Source organism: Platichthys flesus, chromosome 14 (assembly GCF_949316205.1).
Source record: "Platichthys flesus chromosome 14, fPlaFle2.1, whole genome shotgun sequence".
NCBI lineage: Eukaryota > Metazoa > Chordata > Actinopteri > Pleuronectiformes > Pleuronectidae > Platichthys > Platichthys flesus.
This window is the reverse complement of record NC_084958.1, coordinates 14,801,587-14,822,406: the sequence shown is the minus strand read 5'-3', so window position 1 is coordinate 14,822,406 and position 20,820 is coordinate 14,801,587. Positions and strand designations below refer to the sequence as shown.

General features: G+C 40.8%; 1 protein-coding gene across 8 annotated transcripts in view; it reads right to left on the bottom strand.

The window, feature by feature from the left end:
• kmt2cb (lysine (K)-specific methyltransferase 2Cb) overlaps positions 1 to 20,820 on the bottom strand; it is a 57,759-nt gene that overhangs the window by 16,920 nt on the left and 20,019 nt on the right. For 3 of the 8 annotated variants that reach the window (XM_062404023.1, XM_062404024.1, XM_062404022.1), the window contains exons 12-37: positions 20,333 to 20,685; positions 16,498 to 16,575; positions 15,389 to 16,119; positions 13,930 to 14,052; positions 11,597 to 11,713; positions 11,162 to 11,266; positions 10,361 to 10,465; positions 10,077 to 10,258; positions 9,540 to 9,704; positions 9,328 to 9,434; positions 9,106 to 9,177; positions 8,797 to 9,009; positions 7,951 to 8,070; positions 7,566 to 7,691; positions 7,303 to 7,433; positions 5,945 to 6,137; positions 5,165 to 5,218; positions 4,145 to 4,237; positions 3,813 to 3,860; positions 2,545 to 2,685; positions 2,409 to 2,441; positions 1,895 to 2,035; positions 1,667 to 1,808; positions 1,343 to 1,578; positions 1,090 to 1,163; positions 117 to 314 (exon numbers count right to left, since the gene is read on the bottom strand). In XM_062404023.1, coding sequence (XP_062260007.1) covers positions 117 to 314; positions 1,090 to 1,163; positions 1,343 to 1,578; positions 1,667 to 1,808; positions 1,895 to 2,035; positions 2,409 to 2,441; positions 2,545 to 2,685; positions 3,813 to 3,860; positions 4,145 to 4,237; positions 5,165 to 5,218; positions 5,945 to 6,137; positions 7,303 to 7,433; positions 7,566 to 7,691; positions 7,951 to 8,070; positions 8,797 to 9,009; positions 9,106 to 9,177; positions 9,328 to 9,434; positions 9,540 to 9,704; positions 10,077 to 10,258; positions 10,361 to 10,465; positions 11,162 to 11,266; positions 11,597 to 11,713; positions 13,930 to 14,052; positions 15,389 to 16,119; positions 16,498 to 16,575; positions 20,333 to 20,685 — 4,081 coding nt within the window. The remainder of the gene's footprint in view (positions 1 to 116; positions 315 to 1,089; positions 1,164 to 1,342; positions 1,579 to 1,666; positions 1,809 to 1,894; positions 2,036 to 2,408; positions 2,442 to 2,544; positions 2,686 to 3,812; positions 3,861 to 4,144; positions 4,238 to 5,164; positions 5,219 to 5,944; positions 6,138 to 7,302; positions 7,434 to 7,565; positions 7,692 to 7,950; positions 8,071 to 8,796; positions 9,010 to 9,105; positions 9,178 to 9,327; positions 9,435 to 9,539; positions 9,705 to 10,076; positions 10,259 to 10,360; positions 10,466 to 11,161; positions 11,267 to 11,596; positions 11,714 to 13,929; positions 14,053 to 15,388; positions 16,120 to 16,497; positions 16,576 to 20,332; positions 20,686 to 20,820) is intronic. The other 5 variants (XM_062404028.1, XM_062404025.1, XM_062404026.1 and 2 more) reach the window with 5 other exon arrangements.

Below are 20,820 nucleotides of genomic sequence, written 5' to 3'. Positions count from 1 at the left end.
AATGTGGAGGATAGTGAAGTTGTTTAGGGAGCTTTACTAAACCAGCACTTCTTAGCTGTCTTAATATAAAGTGGACCTGCCGCTGCATTCCCTGACTTCATTGCATACACTCTTACCTGTCTAAACTTCCACTCTTGTTCATGCTCTGACTCTTTTGGTTTCAAAGGGTCTTTAAACAGCAGTTCTGTGTCTAGTGGTATGTTGGGATCAAACACCTCAGGGGGCTGTTGCTGTGGATGATGCCTCTTCACCGTCTCATTCGACATCTGGACTTTGTTGATGCGCAGGGCAGCTCGGTTATCTCTTGCCTTTTGCTAAACAGCAAATCAATCACAGTTGCAATAAAAAAGCATCAGACAAAAATAAAACAAAAGCTTGCAGAAAAAAAGGATATCTGCGTAAGCCTGATTATTTTACAACTGTGTTAATGTGGCAATTCAATGCAGACTACTCCATGGACCATATTGCATGTAACGCTAAATTCACCTTCATAGCATTTGTTTCATCATCTCACTATGATAATTAAGTATTGGCAGGCTAGGACATATAAAATGATAACAGCAGCAGAGGTAATCTCGGATTGAAGCAATGTCTCAAATGCCAAGCAGTTGAAACTTTGTGATGACAGTTAGAGACGGTCTCCTTCAGAGATGGCGGGTGGTTTTCTAACCTACAACAGGGGCATGCCCAGGACCCTTCTCTTGCTCTATACGGTGCATAAGGAGCTCACCCTTTAACTCTAAATCAAGTACCTCAATAGCTGCTTGATAATAACTGGGATGTTTTAAGAGAACAAAATTCTATCATGTGAGTTCATGTAAAATATAGTAAAAAAACACTTATTGCATTAGTCAAGGTCTGTTATTATAACACCGAGCTGGGCTTCAATTACTTCATCTGTGAATGGTCGGATTCCAAATAGCATTTGCGAGAGACAAGAGGCCAGAGGCGATACAGGTGTCTGCTTTATGCATACCAATATGTCCAAACAAATAGTACTGACAGTTTTATGTGTGGCGTAATTCAAGGTTTTTAGGCCTTTAGACAGTTTAAGAAAATTGGAAAAGTCAACGGTATGATTGATCTTACCACATATGGGGCCCTATCTTGTGAACTAGCTTTCCTCCAAAGTTTTGCAATTTGCTTTACTCTTGTAGACCAATCTGTTGAAAGAGTGAGAAGAGGAGTTGTCATGCCAACAGTCTCACAGAGCACGGAATGTAGTTTTTCTGAACTGTGTGACTGATAAAGTGCAGTGTGTAGACACAACCATATAAAATAATTTAACATTAGAATAACATGGGGGGTAAAATACACTAAAACGTCAGAGCCATATACCAACCTGGGTATTCCTCTTTGAGGTTGGGGAAATTGACATTGGTATAAAGGACAGGTGCAACAGTGGCTAGCTCTCCAAGTGTCTCCTCCTTCTCCCACTTGAGTGTACTCCTTTGGGCATTTGACATGGCTTCAGTCTCCCCCTCAGGCAGAGATCCAGGGGTTGTAGGGCCAGAGCAATGGCCAGGGGAGGGCCATTGACCAACTGCCTCTCTAGGCATCTGATTAAATTGTCTATCCCTGTTACAACAAAGGGAAAGAGATCATGAGGTCACAATGGTCTTCAAAAACCATAAAAAAGGAATAGTTTAGACAAAAGCTGTGTTACCTTGGATTGTCAGTGAAAGGCATACGGTTAAGGGGGGAGAAATCTTCTGGGATGCAGGGGCCTGCTCCTGGATTTGTGGGGAAACGTTGGTTTGGTCCCATCATACCATTTATCATTGGCATCCTTGGAAACATTGGATTCCCTACACAAATTTTTCAGAGTGGAATTAGACACATACATTTTCAAAAACAAAAAAAGTTGATTGTAGTGGGATTAATTTTGATGTACCTGTATTGGGGTGAGGCATGCTAGTGCCAGGGAGGGGCCCTGGACCCTGGGGGTGAGGCACCTGTGGTGGTGGAGGTGGTTGGCTAGTGCTGGGGCTAAGGACTGCAGTGAAGAGATCCTCTACATCTTTACCACCCAGCTCTGTAACAGAATGTGACAGCAGAATGTTGTGTGTTAACATCCATCAATATCCAAGGCCATAATCTTTCGCTCCCATGTGCTACAGATAATAGGATGCCAAAAACTGTCATTTTGAATTACATTTAAAAAATGTTATGGTGATATACAAAAAATTCAAACAAAAAGTATCAAGCCAAATATGACAAGAATTTAAAGAATGAAACATCTTCCAAAAGGCTCAATATATCAATTTCCTTCAATAATATTGATTTTGACCATTTATTGAGTCATAGTCCAAGATCAGTCACACATTGCATAGAGTTCACAGGCAAGTCGTATTTATCATTGTGGGACAAGACAGGATCGAATTTTTGTTTGACAAAAAATTACAAACCTGGAATTTTGTAAAGTTTGCTGAGAATTGATTCTGAAACAAAGAAAGATACAGAAATGACCATTATTCCTCTTATATTATGATTTAAAATAACATTGTAAAATGGATATCTGGAAGACTGGTCTCCTTCACTGACCATCAGTGACCATCTTGTCTAGTTCTGGGCTGAGAATCCCATCCAGGGGTTCCTCTGGGAGGGTTCGAGGTGTCCTCCGGCCAGCCTGTGACTGGCCCGCCACTGGGGAACTGTCTGCCAGGGGCCCAATGTCAAGACCAGCTGTGGAAACACACACAGACATACAAAAACAAATTATAGCACGTACTCGTGCACACACACACACATGTTAATAAACGCACTCTCAAAGCAACCAACAAGATACCCAACCAAGAATGTGATCATAAATATAGGCTTGAAGTGAGGACATGTTTGTTATCTTAACAACCTGTGGAATTCAACCAAAACTGAGCAGTATAGGATGAGAGCTATTTGGGGTGCCTGAGTTGTAAAGGAGTGTTTTTCGAAATGTGAGGAGGCAGACAGGTCAAACTTATTCTTAGTGCAGAAACATAAACCCTTGAATCTTTGCAAAGGAAAATATTGTTCTAAATTATCAGCTACATTGTTTAATCTCTTTTGGAAAAATGAGGACAAAACAACCTTTAATTTTTAAAAGACAGACTCAGCTCATAACAGAGACGGTTTAAATAATTTGGGTTACTGTAAGAAGTTTGCTGCATTAAACAGTATGACTATCGCTGAAAACAACTGTTCCTACTCTATACTTTGTCTTTTCCAAATGTTCTTCAACTCAAATCTACCTACTTCCGGATTGGATGCAACCATTAGTTGGTCAAATTTGTATTAGAAGAAATTTTATCAGCCCATGGAGCGTTTAAGCTGAACAAATTTGTTCATACCAAAAAAATTAAGGACAATGAACTGCAGAACCTTTTTCATTCAGCTACAGGCCCATAAACAGAAAACCTTCACCATTTTCAGGAAGTGGAAGGACATTTACCAAGGTCTCGGATTCTCTAATTTTCTTGGTTCTAAACTGCTAATTTCTTGAATACCAGAGTGTCCTTGTCAGTTTGTTTCTTTGCTATCTTGAGGACATATTTGATAAGGCAGCTGTTAATTTGCTCTCCTATTTATAAAGGAATAAGTCACAACTATGAAAGGGTTTATGAGGCTCATAAACAAATACAGAGACATCTGAGTATATACTGTGCACTTGGTTAGGTAAAGCACTAAGCAGTTTTTGAGTGTTAGAACAATTTGAAATTTTTGAGAAAAGCCAAGTATGAAGCAGCTTGAACACATGCACACTTAAATATAGACACACACTGTAAGGGAGGAAAGATGCACTAAAGCAAGGGATTAGTAGGCCATAGCACCCTTACCAAAAGGAGTAGGTGAGCTGTCAACCTGGAAGGGGCAAAAATCAAGACCTACAAGAACCCAAAACCAGATAAAATGAGTGAACCAATAGTGAAGACAGAACAAGCACAGCACGCTTCAGACAATGCAAACAAAAAAATTATAAAACCAAGGTTGAACTGAAAAGTATTATCAAAGAATGTGACATTTAATAAAATCAGTAGGTGGTGAAAGCAAAATAAACATTCCTGATTAAATCTCTAAACCAGCAGGAAAAACCCTTTTGTGTACCAATGACTAGGTGACTATTAATAAATTCTTAGCGCTGTGACTGCCTGTAAGATACATGACGCACCAGAGTCATTGCTTGGCTTTCCGAACATTCCAAAGATGTCTGCATCAGTGTTCAGAACATCAGATAGATCAACTAATGGTTCCTCAGACGAGTCTGTAGATGGGGAAAAGGAAGAAACAAAAAAGAAAGAAAAACCAAACTGTCAATGAACAAAATCATAATTGATGGTGATGTTGATTGGAATGAAGTGTGTGATTTGGAACCATTTCTTTTGACACCATGTCTAGACACCGGTCTAGTTTACACAAAAGAAGAAACTGCACAGTATGTGGCACTGTATTAACTGAGAAGTACTTTGTTAAAATGATCTTTCATAAACATTGTTTATTAATAACAGTGAGTCCCAGAGAGTTGATGACAAAGATATTAATTGTACGCCAAAAAACTAAAACACGTTGAAGATGCACAAAAACAAACTTAACTATGGGTCATGGGGCCTAAAACTTTGCATCAATAAATACAATAAAGGTGCCAAGGGCACACCATTTTATTTGTGTATATATGAGGAGTTTGACAATTGAAGATTCTGGCCGCTTTCTATTTCATTTTCCGTACATATCAGATATTCTGCTTTGAGTGGAAGCAAGGACCACTAAAATAACAACATCTGTAGCTATGAAGGAAAGCGTTTGAGATAATGAATCTGTTTCACCATACTAGCTTTGCAAGTCGGTGTTTAACACTGCTTCGGTTTGTCCTTGAGCAATTTGAAATGTCCATAAAATAAGTCAAAATCAAGGGTTGTCACTGAACAACTATGTGTGGTACATGGGTTTTGCTAAGAAAAGTTTCCTCTTGGACTGCCCTTTTTGACATCCATATTTCTTGAGTAATTCTTCTTATGCGAGTAGAATTCAAGGGTTTTTAAACAATAAGACATTCCCAGTTTACTATAATTAAGCCAGTTTTAGCACCAAATGACCGTGAAGCAAAAATCGAAACCATTGTTTGAGGGGGCACAGGCCCTGAGCTTGAATCAATACATATGGCAGGTACACTATTGAATCTCATCATAATCACCTGCAGATCCGTATGATGAGAGGTTTGGATGAAAGTAACAACTGAGTTCAGCAGCTTAATGAAAAGGATAAAAAAAAAAATAGAATTTTCATACATTACAAAAACATTTAACATTTGGATTCAGCCATGACAAGTAATGTCAAAGATGTGTTCACCATTCAGTTTTGTTGTTCTGTTTCAGGCATGTGGCATTTTATTTTCCTGCTGCACAACCACTCATTCTGGTCGGCACTAGGGAGGTGTGACATTTCATGAGAGACATCTCGCAAGAGTAAGAGACTGAGCGAGTGGGCAGGAAAGAAGGAGCAAGCTTACAGAGAAAACTGAATCTTCACTTCTTAACAGTTTATGAAATGAAACTGTTATTGTTTGTTTCAGCAGTAATTTTGAATCAAACTGTACTGGCAGACTGTGATGAGTCAGACCCCAGAACAGTCTTTTTTTTCCTTCGTCTGAAGGGAGAAATGTGTCAGTGGCTTTTCATCTCGGCCATTTACTACTGTAAGAAACAGGTCATTATTCTCATTGGGCGATAACACTTACAGATACAAGGAAGAAAAAGTAATAGAAAGAAGACATAAGATAAACATAAGATACACCTGTTGTGTCAGAGTTTCCAGTATATATATATATATATATATTCCTTTCCACCACTGGTCTAATTCAAGCTATTCTCAGGTTATTTGGTCATATATAATATTAAGCCAAGGCATGGATTTGAATCAATTATGAGTCATTACGTGCCTTGTGCTTATGTACCAAAGTAATGTGTATACATACGTGTTGCTGTGGGTCTGGCAGGAAGAGGTGTTGATGATGCACTGTGCACAGTGTATGATGAAGGGTCCAGGAAGCCGGTGGTGGGGTGCTTCCTCTCCACATGGCTTTGCCCTTCTTCCAGTAAACCTGACTCAACCCCCTTCTGCCTGCTCTGCTTGCTTTTGTCCAGCAGGTCCTTTCCAAAGAATGCCTCCTGAACATGATGACACAAAGCACTGGTTAATTCTCCGTCACTTTCCTTCAAAAACTTTCAACATACAATTCTCGACATTAGTCATAGAAATCATCACCTTGTCACATAGAACTGACCAAAGTGAAACCAAGAGGTACCGCAACTACAACTATTCTCAGAAATGAACTCATGGGCACTAGGGCTGACAGGAAAAACATTCACAATCATACAGCCTTTCTAGAACATTCAGGAGAAAGTCCAGAAAATGTCCTGAGTGACTGACTCGAACATTTGCTTTCACACAACAGTCCCTCTGGAGAATTTTAGGAGAATTTCCTGTCAGTGCAAGTCTGAAAGCTGCATGAGAGTCATGTTTGCAATGACCACACTTCTTTCAGCACCTACCTCCCACAGTTACTTATACCCACAAGTCATCTATCCCCCACAACATGTAACTGCAGCTCCCTGCAGCACCAAGACATTAAAAGCCCAACATGTTGCTATTTCAATAATTAATGAAATGTGATTCATTGTGTCGGACCGTTATAATAGACTGAGCAACCCCCCCCCCCCCCCCAACCCCCCACCTCCACTGCAGTGGGATAAAGAGCAGCACTGACAGCTGCCAGTGCCTTAATGCACATCACATATCTATGTTTTAGCCAACACAAGGTGACACTGAGACACTGGCTTGAGCCAAGGAGCCTTGTAGTCATCTCCGGTTAGGCTTTCATATGTCAATTCACAACCCTGACAGAAGCCATTTAAAAAGCATGATCAGAGAGGAATCTCATCTTCTGTGACTTCCTTAAGGCTGTTCCTCTTTCAAAAAGCCCACAGAAGGGCCACCACGCATCAAAGTTCTCTAAGTGGTTTCCAGGCCATGTACTTTTGAATTCCCCAACTTTCCCAAGGGTGAGATAAAACCCATTTTCGAAATATAGGGCACGACAGGACCAGACAATCTGTGTATATGCACACCAGGCTTGCCTAACAATAAAATGTAATACGCTAAAATGTTTTTGGTGATGAGTGTACCTTTAGTATTATGCAATGTTTAAAATGAAACCATTAAAAAAATGTAGCATTTATTTTGGAAAAAAAGTAAGTGAAATGTTCTATTCGCAGATATAGGAAAAATCTCCTCAGTGTTTATACAAATTATTACAAATCCAAAGTGACAGACCTGCAGATAGGCGGGAAATGCTTCCTCCAGTTTGGTTTTCTTCTTTCGGTAACGTTTCTTTATTTTCTCTGGGATCTCCGGTCCAGGGGGGATCTCGTCTACCGGAGTATCAGGCATTGCTTCTGTCCAACCTACAATAAATCAAAAATATCAGAATAAGCTCCTCTGCTTGTCTGATATACATTTAAGCTATAATTAAGAAATTAAAACAGACATACAAAAATGTCTATAATGATGTGAGGATACATTATGTGTGTACAAACCTTCATCTTTTCCAACAGGATTCTCTGACACTGAGCCAGAGGAATCTTTTCTGCAGAGGGATCGTTTGGCTTTGCCTGGACCTTGGCCTGGACGGCTCCTCTGGCGGACCATGAAACCACCAATGCCTTTTAAGAAGAAATTAGAAATGAATGTTTTATATCAATGAAATGTAATATCACAGAGGTGACATCTTTCAAAATATATTAAGTTTTGACTGGTTCTATTAGCTGTCCACTGCATTCAGCATGAACGCTCATAAACACTAGGTAGAACCCTCATCAGAGGCCTAAAGCAAGATGGCAGTGCTTTGCAGGAGCTACGTCGGGCATGCACTGCACCATTTTACGCTTCAGAGGAGCTGTCTCCTTCAATCAGGTGCCCTACCCGGCCGGTACGGTTTCCTCTTCCTCTTCTTGCCGCCGTCGCCCCCCTTGGAGTCATCTTCTGCTGGCTCTCGCTCGGGGCTCGAGTCAGACTTCCCCTCGCAATCTATGAGCTCCGCCTCTGTGAGAAGGAGAGAACATTGATGATGAGTGACAGCCCTGCAGCAGAGAGCACCCTGGCCAGGCCCCTCAACACAGCACCAGGTTCACTTATATCTGAACTCCCCTCAGTGGCAGGACATTAGACTGATTTAAATGAAGTTCACCAGTTCCATTAAAAAGGAACTTCATTTCCAGAGGGGTTTTTCCTGCTCATTACTTTTCTTAAATGAAAAGATGTTTAAATCTTATCTAACTTTGAGAAAGAATTTTAATTGAGGTAAATAAGGGGTATGCAAGTTCTGTTATTACTAATTAGTAGCATTCCAGGAAAACTGTTACAAGAACTGTTTAGGGCATTGTGAGGCTTATAGCTTATGAAGCTCAACCCATTCCTGCTACTTTCATGCATTTAATAAAACACAGGTTGTTCAGTCGTATTTGCAGTTTGAACTAATGATATTCACATTGACAGTGAGAATTAGTGAGCTGTGAAGATATTCATATTTTACACTGCAATATTTTGAACATGAAAGAGACCAGCTGTTGAGACCTTTTCCAAATGCTTGTAACACAACACCCAAAATGAGTGCTCAATATCATTGAAAAATATAAAAATGGAGACAAATTTAAGAAGAAATAAAAAAATCTGCCCCAAAAAAATTTGTTAAAAACTCCCCCCTGTTTTGATGGTCTCTGACTAATAGGTTTGAGATGAAAGAAGCAGCTTGTGAGAGGAGACAAGTACCTCTGTTGTCTTCCATGTCTTCATCACGAGAATGTTCTGAGAGGGGGTCTACAGGAGCTTGAAGCACTGCAACACTGTTTTGGTTAATAATTTTCAGCTTCAGCTTCGGCTTGGGTTTCCTGCGCCGTGAAGCTGTGGCAGACAAGCTCTGCAGCTGACACAGCCCCGACTCTGTCAGGCAAACGCCATCCTGGGTGTAGGTCCTCGACAAATCTGAAAAGACCCAAAAAGCTACGATGAGCATATATATAATGAATTAAAGTTACTGTTTTGACCTATAATCCGTCATTTTTGAAGCTGCAAACGTACCCATTTCTTTTGCCTTTGTAACAATCTGCGTCATCACTACAGGCTCAATGGCGTCTCTGGCCTTGGTCACAACTGCAGCAACACAGGGCACACAAAAGCCATTAACAACAAGCAGCAGAAAAAGGAGGATCAAATGTCACAGCTGAGGTTATTCACTCTACTGCAGACAAAACCGAGAAGAAACATTGTGTACAAAAACACATTTCGAAGAATCACTCCCACCTTTAGTGTTCTTAAAAGATCGGCACATTGTGCAGTCAAAGCTGCTGTCTGCAGCTTTTTCCACATCGTCGTCTGAATGGAGACCCTGACAAGAGGCGTGAAACCATCTACGTATTGAGAGAAAAGAGGTGGTTTAGATAAAAGCAAATTATGTTAAAATAATCAATCAAGCTTAGTCATTTTGAACCAGGTTTTGTAGTAACACTGCCCACCTGTCACATTGGCGGCACTGCACGATGACAGTGCCCTCACTGTAGTCCACTAAGCAAATGGGACATGTAAGAAGGCTGGCACAGGGGGCACACCGAGTGTAATTATTCTGCCAGTCACACCTTAGGCCCGGTGTTGTGGCACCACACTGGATACAGGACACACACCTGCAGGAGACACGAAGGACAAAGGTCATTCTACACAAGTTTTTAAAGGATAAGAAAGATTAACTGAGCAGCAAAAATCATGGCTTTCAACATGCTTCAAAGATGGAATTATTTCCAGTTCATTTGTAATTTTAAATTCACTTAATATAACACAAAACAAGGTAGGAACTTGACCTGATTTATGTAGCTGACAAGATTTTCTCTCATTTTCAAATGGAGATGGGTAAGACAAACATATAAAGATTTCTTAATTTGGAAGAAGAAGACACATTGGATCTTGCACAAAATTTAATCAAATGAAACCATTTTAATCTTTTTGTAAATGTACTAATTCTAAATTAATTTGGTTGAGATTATGACCAAGTTACTCACCATTTGCACTTCCAGCTCTCCTTGGGTACGTTCTGCAGTGGAGGGTCCAGGCAATAGGTGTGATAGCTGATGTCACAGTCATCACATAGCAACAAGCGGCCAGGATCTGTGGCCTGACCACAGGCCTCGCACACTGTGCACTCCAGACAACGCCAGCCTTTACTCAGCACCACCTTATTCATCTATGAAAGTAACAATGATACAGTTGCATGTCAGTCTTTGTTGGATAGGATGGAATTTATATTGAAATACTCAATGTGTGGAGTCAATAATAGGAAATGTACCTTTATGCCGACACAGAATGGATGGTAGCACTGGCCACACTGAGCACAGGCCAGGAGACGGCCTTCTGCACCAAGGCCAAAACTCCCACACACCACACACATGTCCTAGAATTAAGAAAGATATTAGTTATCATCTCACTGAGGCAGCAAACCCCCCATATTCAGAGTTTTCAGTTGAAATAATTGTATTTTCTGTGCTCAAATAACAAATATTTGTGCCATTGGTACTATAATCTAAAAGTCAGTTTGCTTCCATCCTGAACACTAAGAAAAGGAAATGGCTTTCTTTAAACAACACATGCCTGGTGAAAAAGGAAAGTGCAGTCATCCTTTACTCTAAATTTTCAACGTGAAAAAAGGCCATTGAAATGCAAACTTAAAGGACAACAGAATTCTTTTGGAAAAATTGGCCTTTTAAGACGATTTTTTTCAAACCAGGATAGGTGAGCAAGCACCTTATGGCCCAAATCACATTCACAGCTTCAACCCAGAGAGAACCGCCTTTTGAACACCAAGTGGTTTCAATTGAGCCATTAATGGGGATAGGTGCATTGACAAGCAGCACCTCGGCTGTACCAAATTTTTATGAACTGTAATAACTTTTAAGTTATTTCTGTCTCTAAAACTTGGGTTTCAGTTCAGGGTAAATAAACTGAAAGTAAGAAACATTAAAATGTGTTATACATTGCATTGTATTCCCTACAGTTGGAAAGGTCTTTAAGCACAGATTTAAATTTCAGAGGACATATTTAAATTAAATACATAAACAGCGCTTAGGAATAAAAATAAATAAATAAATACCTGTTTCAGTGTGAAACAGTCACTGCTGGAGAAGATGACTACTGTGTTATGCATGGCATTCTCCTCCTCGTCTTTTATGGGGTATGCCGTTTCTATTGTGGTGATCTGCATAACAGAAGAAAATACACAAACTTATAAGTGTGATTGCATAAGCAGTATGATTTAACAAGACTAATTAGGACACACATACCAAAAAATATTACTATCTATTATTCACAACCGCTGAGTCATGCTCTGGAGTTATTGATGAACCAGCACTCAGGAAAAGTGCAACCTTCACAATAAAGGGCAACTTGTAGTTTTCTCTGTCCTTAACGTTAATTTATACATTTAACATTATCCTTGTCATTAACTGGAGAGGAAGCAAACACTGATTTGCATACATTTTGATATTTGCTTAAGATGTCCAGATGACATTCAGCTTAAAGCACATACCCCAGGGTTAATGCTGGGACTCACTCCATTCTTGCCTCTGGCCCTTCCGCGTCCAGGTCTACCTGATAGACCAGCCCCTCTGGGCCTCCTCCTCCCTGGAAAGCCCGAACCTCGACCCTGTAATGCAGAAACAAAATTTGATTAGACAATGACCAACCCTCATCTAACCAACTAAACTGAGGAGATGCAAGCTTTGGTTGTTTATAAAAGTTTGTTTGCACTTGTACTCGTTCAAGACAAACTTTGCTCAGTAGACTTGAATGATTTGTTGGGGGAACTGTTCACTCTTGTCGTTTGTGGGGAAGTTGTACAGTAACTTTTTACATCGCACCGGTGCACTTAACTTTTCATTTAGGTGCAACAGCACATCATTTAGGTGCACCCAAAATGTTTTACTGCGCCTTTGGGCACCACAAGAATACACCTATTATACTTTTTCGTGTCAGTTCCATTACATTACATTACATGTCATTTAGCAGACGCTTTTATCCAAAGCGACTTACATTTTTAGAACACTCATCATTTTTATGAGGGGCCATCTAGGGGTTCAGTATCTTGCCAAGGACACTTAGGCATGCAGATGGGATAGAGTGGGATTCGAACCGGCAACCTTCTTGTTGCAGAGCACCCGCTCTATCCCCTAGGCCACGCTCTCCCCTCACAGTTCCCATTTAAATATAGTTCATTTCTTAACTAGGGTTGGGTATCACTGCTGAATGCGACGCTAATCGTTTGCAGCGATGGTCCATAGCGGAAAAACCCTGTATTCCCTCTTGTAGCCACTGTTCATTTACTGACTCGTTCATCTCCTTTTCTCTCTCATCTCTGCTTCACTGTCAGTGTGCGAGTGCGTGAGGGCGGGGCCAGCCAGGGGCCTGTGGGTGTGTCAGTGTAAACTGTGCAGAAGAGATGAGATGAGGAATCTACACGACTCACTAAAATACAGAGACAGAATGTAACGCGCATCGGTGCGACCAAGGAAAAGCACTCGGAAGCTCTTTTTGTGTAAATACAAGCTGCTACCCTGTATAGATATGAGATTTATTCATCAGCACTGCTAAGGCTTTGAGGAGATTTATATATCTGCAATATTTGAAGTTAAATAGAGATAGAAATTGAACATAAATGCAACTGGAAGAAAAAAATATCACATGGATTCTGGACATTTAATAGTTCATAAAATATTTGTTATTTGAGATAAACATTACGATTTCTGCCAGACGCCTGGCAAGAGTCGAGAAGATGCCTCTAGCCAGTTGTTTGAGCAAGTTCCAAAGTGGCTTCGGCACATTTGACTGGCGATGTCGGCCTAATCCTGACTGTCAAAATAAAGTCTAACTGAACCTTCACCATTTACCCTAAATATGGCCCTGATCCTAACCTGAGGCCATTCCCACCTATTGCACCTCCCTACAGACAGTGTGATGCTGTTTGACCGAGACTTGACCCTGCAAACAGCATACAAATTAACCCTAACCCAGCTTTACTCAGCACATCACTGTTACAATGGCAAACAACTTCTTAAAGAGTCAATATACAAAGAAAGAAAAATACTAATTTAAGTTCGAGTTAAACAAGAGACAAAAGAGCACAGAAGAGCACGGTTGACACAGGAATGGCCCACATAAATTAATTTACATTACTGTCCTACGGTTCTATACATCCACCAACCAGTGCAGTAGCAGTCCCTCCATGTGTTCTTGACAACTTCTGTCAATGGAATCTTAACAGTTCATCTTTGAATCCAAGTTTGAAAGAAATCCCTAAAAGCAATTCAAGACGCAAATAACAGGTATTTTGGGGGCCACCGTGACCTTGTAGTTTGACCACCCATATGTAATCAGTTAAAGTAAGAGTAGAAGAGAACATTTTTGCGAAACTTTAAATGATCAAATTCTAAGAAAGTCCCTCAAGGTGTTCTTGAGGCATTGTGTTCACAAGGCGACGTACAACCTGACGGGCCAGGCTACAGATGGACACACCTTACGCATACTGTCTGTAACAGGTTATCACCGACACAGAAAATGATTACCCAAACATTTTTGCGGACTGTGGATTATTTTACGACACCTTGTCCTTGATCTCTGAATTAACCTGCGAAGCCATTACAACCCATCATCATCAGAGCCACATCTTTCAGTTCCACTTAATAAAGTTAGTGGCTCAACCATTCTCCTTTCGCTCTAAGGTGTTGGTAATTATTAGTGCAGACTACAAAACAGATTACAGTGACATTCAGGAACACTCAGGGAGTGTGTGTGTCACTAGGGTAAACAGAGGGCTGAGAAAGGGCAGCGGCTGCCCCGCAATCTCTGGTGATCCACAGTATTTACCACTCTGATGCTCCAGCCGGGGCTGCCAGAGGAATGTCTGGTCTTTGGGACGTCCCAACCCTCTGACTGGTCTGGCGACCAGGACAAGGGGGAGCTCACACTGCTATGGGGACTCCATGCACCCTGAGGTAAGGGGGGGGCAGGTGAGAGAGTGAGAGAAAGGGAGGGAGGAGGGCGACAAAATGCAGCAACTTAAAAACAAAGCCAGCGAAAAACAAAACATACAAAGAAAGATGTTAAGTGAGATGTAGTGAGCTTCGAATGGAGCTATTGCGGAACAATTCAATACACATCCAACTATGCAGAGCTTCGATATGAGAGAGCATTAGTTCTGTATTAATATGAATAAGTAAAGTTATTAGGTTTCATTCAATGTTAAAGCCAATCATTAGGATTGTCATGCAAATTGGTTACACAAGCAAGTTTCTAATAGATTCTCTGTAAAGGCAAAATTACAGAGCACAGTTGTGTTAGTTGCATTTCACATGGCAGACATGCCAGGGCATCATGTCACCCTATAGCAGATAAAGAGGCCCCATCACCTCTCGCCATGAAAACACTGCATGTCTGGCATGTTGACAAAACAAGGGGAATTGCGTCAGCGCAGCAGCACATGAAACCATAAGTCAGAAGCATGCTGGACTAAAGAGGAGCAACATTAAAATCTTGTGGAATAGATGTCCTCAGGCCTTGTGTAACAAATTAGTTAGAGCCATATAATGTTTATTTAAGTGATGGGATAAAAAACACATTTTGCGTGCTAAATTAGTCTACCCTCACCAGCATCATTCATAATGTATTATAGCCATGGGTGTGATTCCCCTTATTATTTGTCTCAGACAGTCTGCAATCGTTGCCAGGGAGTCTTATAATAACTTATTTGTTTTACGGATGCTGGAGTTCTTTTCACACCGCTGCAGTTGAAATGTGGAAAAGACTGGGATCTGGATATGATAATGGTCACTTTCATCTGGGACTTGATGAAAGTCCATGCTTGATGGGACAATTAAATGGCACATGTTTGTATCATGGATATGAGATGAACAGACTGATGGGAATACTGCTGAAGTGAAATATGGTGAGGACTGTCAGTAAAATGTTTGTCAGCCATAAAGAGATAACAATTCCAAATGGAATTAATTACTACCTCAGCTGAATACAGTATGAACCCTGTGACTAACAAGTTATGTGGTGCACAAACAATTAAATACAGCACAGGGAGCTGAGAGGGAGAACAAGTCTCCATGCCATTCTCCTGCTGTACAACTAGACTGAAAAATTAAAACTGAAAAACAGCCTGAACCGTACAAGCCATTTCAACCACAGAGAAAAAACAACTAAAGAAACAAATCCGCATTCGGAACATGGCCATCAGCCTTCACTCCAGGGGCATAATATTTGGGCAGGGACACTAAAAACGGATGAGTGATCCTTTTTGATGTGATGTCCTGGTTCCTACCTGTTTCACTCTGGGCCTCCCAGGAGAAAACTTCCTCTTGGTGATAGCTGGCTTCCCCATTCCAATCTTTGGGGTGAGTGGTATGAGTGTGGTGGTGGTGGACATCACGCAGCCGTGGTCACCCAGCGAAGGTAGGGCCGGGGCATGCTGTTGTTCTCTGGGAGAAATCCCGCGAAGCAGAGGGGAGGAGTGGGATGGAGAGGAAACCATTTCAGCCAACCTCTCCACAGATGTCTTGAGAGGTTTCTCCTCTGAGGATAGGCTGGGAAATGAGAGATTAGGCTTGCTTTCTGGTGTAGTGTCCATCTCCTCTGATGTACTAGAGGCAGAGGGCGTAACAGTTTCTGCCAAGTTTCTTTGAAAAATATCCCCCCTCGTCTCCTTATCAATGTCTTTTGGAGCGGTTTCCAGAAAAGAAGTCCTGACAACATCCATACTTGAAGGCTGGGGTAGTGAGACTTCCACTGGTTGGTCCGTGAAAGGTACTGATGCAGTACTTGGTTCTTTGGTGGCAGAGGTGATGGCCTTAAAATCCTTTGTGCTGGGGGTGGCCATGTCCTGTTCAGGGTAGACCTCTGTCTTTGCTGGTTTGATTTGTAACGTGGTATCTTGTGTTTGTACAACCTCTGTAGAAAGCTGGGTGGGAAAAGACTCCGACTCCTGGCAGGGAGTTGAAGAAGAAGCAGGACTCTCTGGAGATGTGAGCTGGGTTCGTGCTGCTGGTTTTGTTTCTGTTTGAGGAGATAAAGATTAGTCATAAAACATGACATGTTCACATTCTGCACATCCTTGAAAGATGAAACATTTTAAATGGGTAGATGTGCAAATCAATATAATGTTTTAGAGATTTCAAATGATTAGCATCACTATAGAAATGTTGATGTTATTTACATAAACAACAGATGAATTTTGAAGGGAGACTCCATGTCAATGTCCTTGTTAAACAGTATTCATAAACAGTTCACAGAGCAGTTAAGCAGTGTGAATAAACTGTGAGAATTACATATCATATGAATTTTACAACAGCAATAAATGTTATATTAATGCAAATCAATGTGGGGGTTGACAATGCAGATTAAGTACTAAATAAAAAAGCTGTGTGTACAAACCTGGTTTTAATTCTGTGAGGCTTTCGTTGACAGAAGGTTCAGTAACCTGCTTTTCAGCGTCTGCTTCAACTGAGACTTCTAAAGGAATGAGGATTTAAAAGAGATTATATATTAAAATATGAATGTTTACAAGTAAAAAGTCTGGAGGAATTGTGAACACATTAGGACCGAAAGGTAATCACAAATAAAAGGAAATAGACCAGATAGAAATGTTAAGCTTGGGTGCCTAGCAGTCACACATATAGGGAGGGGATTGATGATTTACTGAATCATGTTACCCAACCGTTGTGTTTATTAAACCAAAGATGGAGGAAAAAACATAAAATTATTTTATTTTGCAGGAAATCTGCTAATTTATTTAACACTTTCCCCATTTCTGCTTAAAATTGTATACATGATTGAAGTATCAGTAGTTGATTGCTTCTCCTTTCATTCACTAATTGATTAATAGACAAGCCATTTCAGCTCGATTGGTTCCCTAAAAGGTAAAAAGAGATTTGATTCACATCTTAAGTCATGGGGAAAATGTGAGCGTCTTCTCCTTCTAGTTAAAACCCCAAAGCATTTTTCGGTGAAAAGGCTGAAACATCCAACTATTTGCTGGGATCAACAATTATATTCAGAGCCAATAAACTGACACAGCAATTTTAAATGACTATATTAGTGACAGGAAATATATCCCTTTATATCTCCTCCCACGACATCTTGTATGGGGATGTAACATTAATTTTGATGTACTGAATTAATGAGCTATTGCATGAGCCTCGAATCTGAAGTGACAGAAGTGTTACTAGAGGGGGTGGCTTTCGAGTTACAAGCACTCACAATCCTGAATTTAAATAAACGGAACACGCTTGTATCGGGCAACATTTGATATTAATCTAATGATTCCAACCCTCTCTCTTTCTTTCCTTTTGTGTTTGTAATGTCTCCTATCCTATCTCTCTCTCCATTTGGTTTTGTATCAAAAGGCATCACTGCATTTGACTAGTCTTGTATGAATAGAAGTAGTCATTCCTGGCTATCAGGCACCCACACTTGGAGCCAATATTCTGCCAGAATGCCTCTGACAGTACAGATAGCCTAGTATTAACGAGGCACCCTCCATTTCAATCCACAAGTTCCCATGTCACAGTGATCCTGACACACACATGCACCTGCTAAGCATCTCTGCCAGGGAAGGGAGTAACCATGACAACCAACATCCCAGGGTCTGTGTGCTCGAGGCTCATGACTGTGCAGCTTGCAGGTGCTCATCCGGTGCCGATGCCAGAAAGTCAATTAGGAGATGGGCTTCCAACCATCTCCTGCCTTCAACTATTGACCAAGCTGAACACACGTTCTCATTCATATTAACACCCCGCTTCCTATACATGTATCTCCTACAGTGAATACAGTGATGGTTTAGATAAATACTCGCCTTTGACTAATACAGCAGAGGTCTTAAGTCAAGTCGAAGCCTGCACTATATGAGGAAAGGTTAAGTGCCTATATATTTCCTGTTGGTTCCTCAGATATCATGCTAGATAACTTCAGTCATCATTAAACTGACACTAATTTATCTGAGGGCAGATGATGGCTAAATGGGGTTTAATCTGATTGGTCTAATGGTGTAAATGCATGGCCCATGGATCCAGGGCACTATCTGATCATTCAATGTTAACATGTTGAAGATGCTCCAATAGTTTCTCGAAGGCTGACTTTGAAGTTACAGCAGTGACTAAGTGGTGGTTCTGTGAGGATCTATACATATGTTCTATTAACCTTATCTTATCAATACAGTACACCTTATTCAGAATTGTATTGACTTACATTATTATATTTATTATTATTAGGAGGGAGAGGGGTTAGAATAAATACAATTTGTTGATAAAGCAACAAAGCTACTACTGTATATAAACTAAATTAATATGTCTCTGGAAACAGGTCTAAAATGAAAACCAATTAAATAATATTCCTGACATGATAACATTCAATCAAATTTGAATGAAGTTGAATGAAGAACACGGACATCAGTTACAAGCGTGGATTCATCGCCTGCAGGTAACGCTGCTACAGAGGGGACAGCTACTGCCTCACCCTCTAGCTATAAGTTTACACAACTTATCAAGCTAACAGCTAACAGACATCTTCAGTCAAGCTTGTTCACTGTAAGAGTAATAGTGTAGTTGTGGATGAGAGTAGGTACATGTTGTGCTTATCTATCTGTTTAAAGCTTGTGGAATAGGTTGTTTGTTATTATTGCCTTTTTTATAAACTCGGCTTCAAGTGTAGTTGAAATGTGTGTGAATATATATATATTTTTTGAACGAGTTTCAATCTGTAGTCTAGGGCCACAACCCTGCAGAAACGTATATTGCAAAGCGCCTCTTAAAAATCAATGCACTGAGGACATGGACACTCTTAACAAACAAAACAACATTTCCCTACAAGTTACTTCCGATGATGAGGTGCTTAATGGCCACAAGACACAGCTAGTAAAATGAGAACACATGTGTATTTTGAGTGGAGCAGGCAAGCTGCGCGAACAGTCATGAATGAGCCAGTGTAGCTCCAAGGCAGGTTTGCAGACGGGAGATCTGATATCATCACCATCATGCTACTCCAACCTATTTTCTCCTGCCACTGGAGTCGGCTGGCTAGACGAGAGTGGGCAGCCAAGCTTCCACTGGCATCCCTATCTCACTTTTTATTTCCCTGATACTTCATTCCGCTGCTGGCAGACCTCACATAAACCAGAGTCGAGGTGCAGCCCTGAACTCCAGAAAAACATGTAGCAGCATCAGGTGACTCAATGTACTGGTAAGGCTTGCAACAAGCAAAAAAACCCAGCAACCTCAAATAGTTGGGATCGCAAGCGCCAGCAAGCCAAACTGGATAGGTGCATCCTTAAATATTCTTAATCTAGAAATGCACATACGACAAAAAATATAAAAGAAAGGCCACTATCAGAGTTTACAAATCAAGCATATAAAAACAATTTCTGATTTGAAAACAAGGTTTTTAAGGAGGGGTTACTTTTAACAACATACTTCTTCCAAGACTGTTTGACCCTTGCTGACGCCACTTGTTTTGTCTTGATTTACTATCACACACTTTTTTCAGGCAGACGTGTACACAGTGATCTGCAAGATGATTATGATGTATTTAAACAGAGCCTTCTGTCCTCAGTATATATTGTAATCTTATGTTATATTTGTCCGACCTATTCAGAAAGTGAGAATCCAATGTTATGTTGTTTAATATAAGTAGTACTCACTATGAACGGTTAAGATTCAATTCAGATATCAATCATCACAAACTAGCTTCCGCAGGAGAAAGGAGGGACAAACAAGTACTTTCAGTTTCCGATACACAGAGCTACAAAGACAATAGAGTCGCTTTAATCTGCCGCTAGTTGAACACCATCTGCTTATTGGGGAGGCCGCTGAAAAATGCTCCAAAAAAAAACCTTTTCTCTGGCCGTCCTCCAACAACTCTCTTCATAATCCTTTCATCAGCAACAACTGCGACTTTCAGAACTTCATCTAAGCCGACACTTCGGCCCAGTTTTGTCTTGTGTAGCCAAAACTTTCAACCACTTCTGCATGCCTAGACGTTGAGTCAATGAACCCTCAGCTACAAAGATTGCCTTTCATTTCAGTCATATCACCTAGTGCTTCTGTGGATTGTTTCCTATGTATTGAAAAAGTTAAATTGCTTGAAATAACGAGACATGATTAAAATGCTAATGAAACATTTTTCAGTACCAGGTGTGATTAAGAAAATATGAAAGAGATGACAGCAGTTATTTTCCTGTGTATAATCTAACCCCTCTTTTGGAACAAAGACCTACCAGGCTTCTGGGCTGACAGAGCCAGCTCCTCCTCCTGGACAGTAGCCTGAGAAGGCTCTGGATCTGAGTGCAATGGAACAGCAAGTAACTCCGGTTTGGGGTCATTGTGCATTTCAGGAGGATGCTGAGTGCCAGGTTCTAGGTCCGTGTGCTTTTGAGCCAGTTGTAGGCTAATCTCAGAGTCTGTGTGCATGGGGGCAGGCTGCGGGCTGAGCTCTGGGCCGGTATCCATATCCTCTGCCTGTAGCGCCTGCTCTGCAGCAGGGGACCTGCAGTTGGAACAGACATAGTCCTCTCTGGGGTGGATATCTGCTTGGCCTGAGTTCTGACGCTCACACTCTAGGTGTAGCCATCTGAAAAGAGTGCAGAGGAATATAACAGATTGTTTGACAGAGATCATTCGGAAATTCTATAATGTGATCTTTATTGTTGTGGTTTTCCTAGTGTTGTCCCTAGAGATACCAGGGAACAGCATATATATTTGAGTT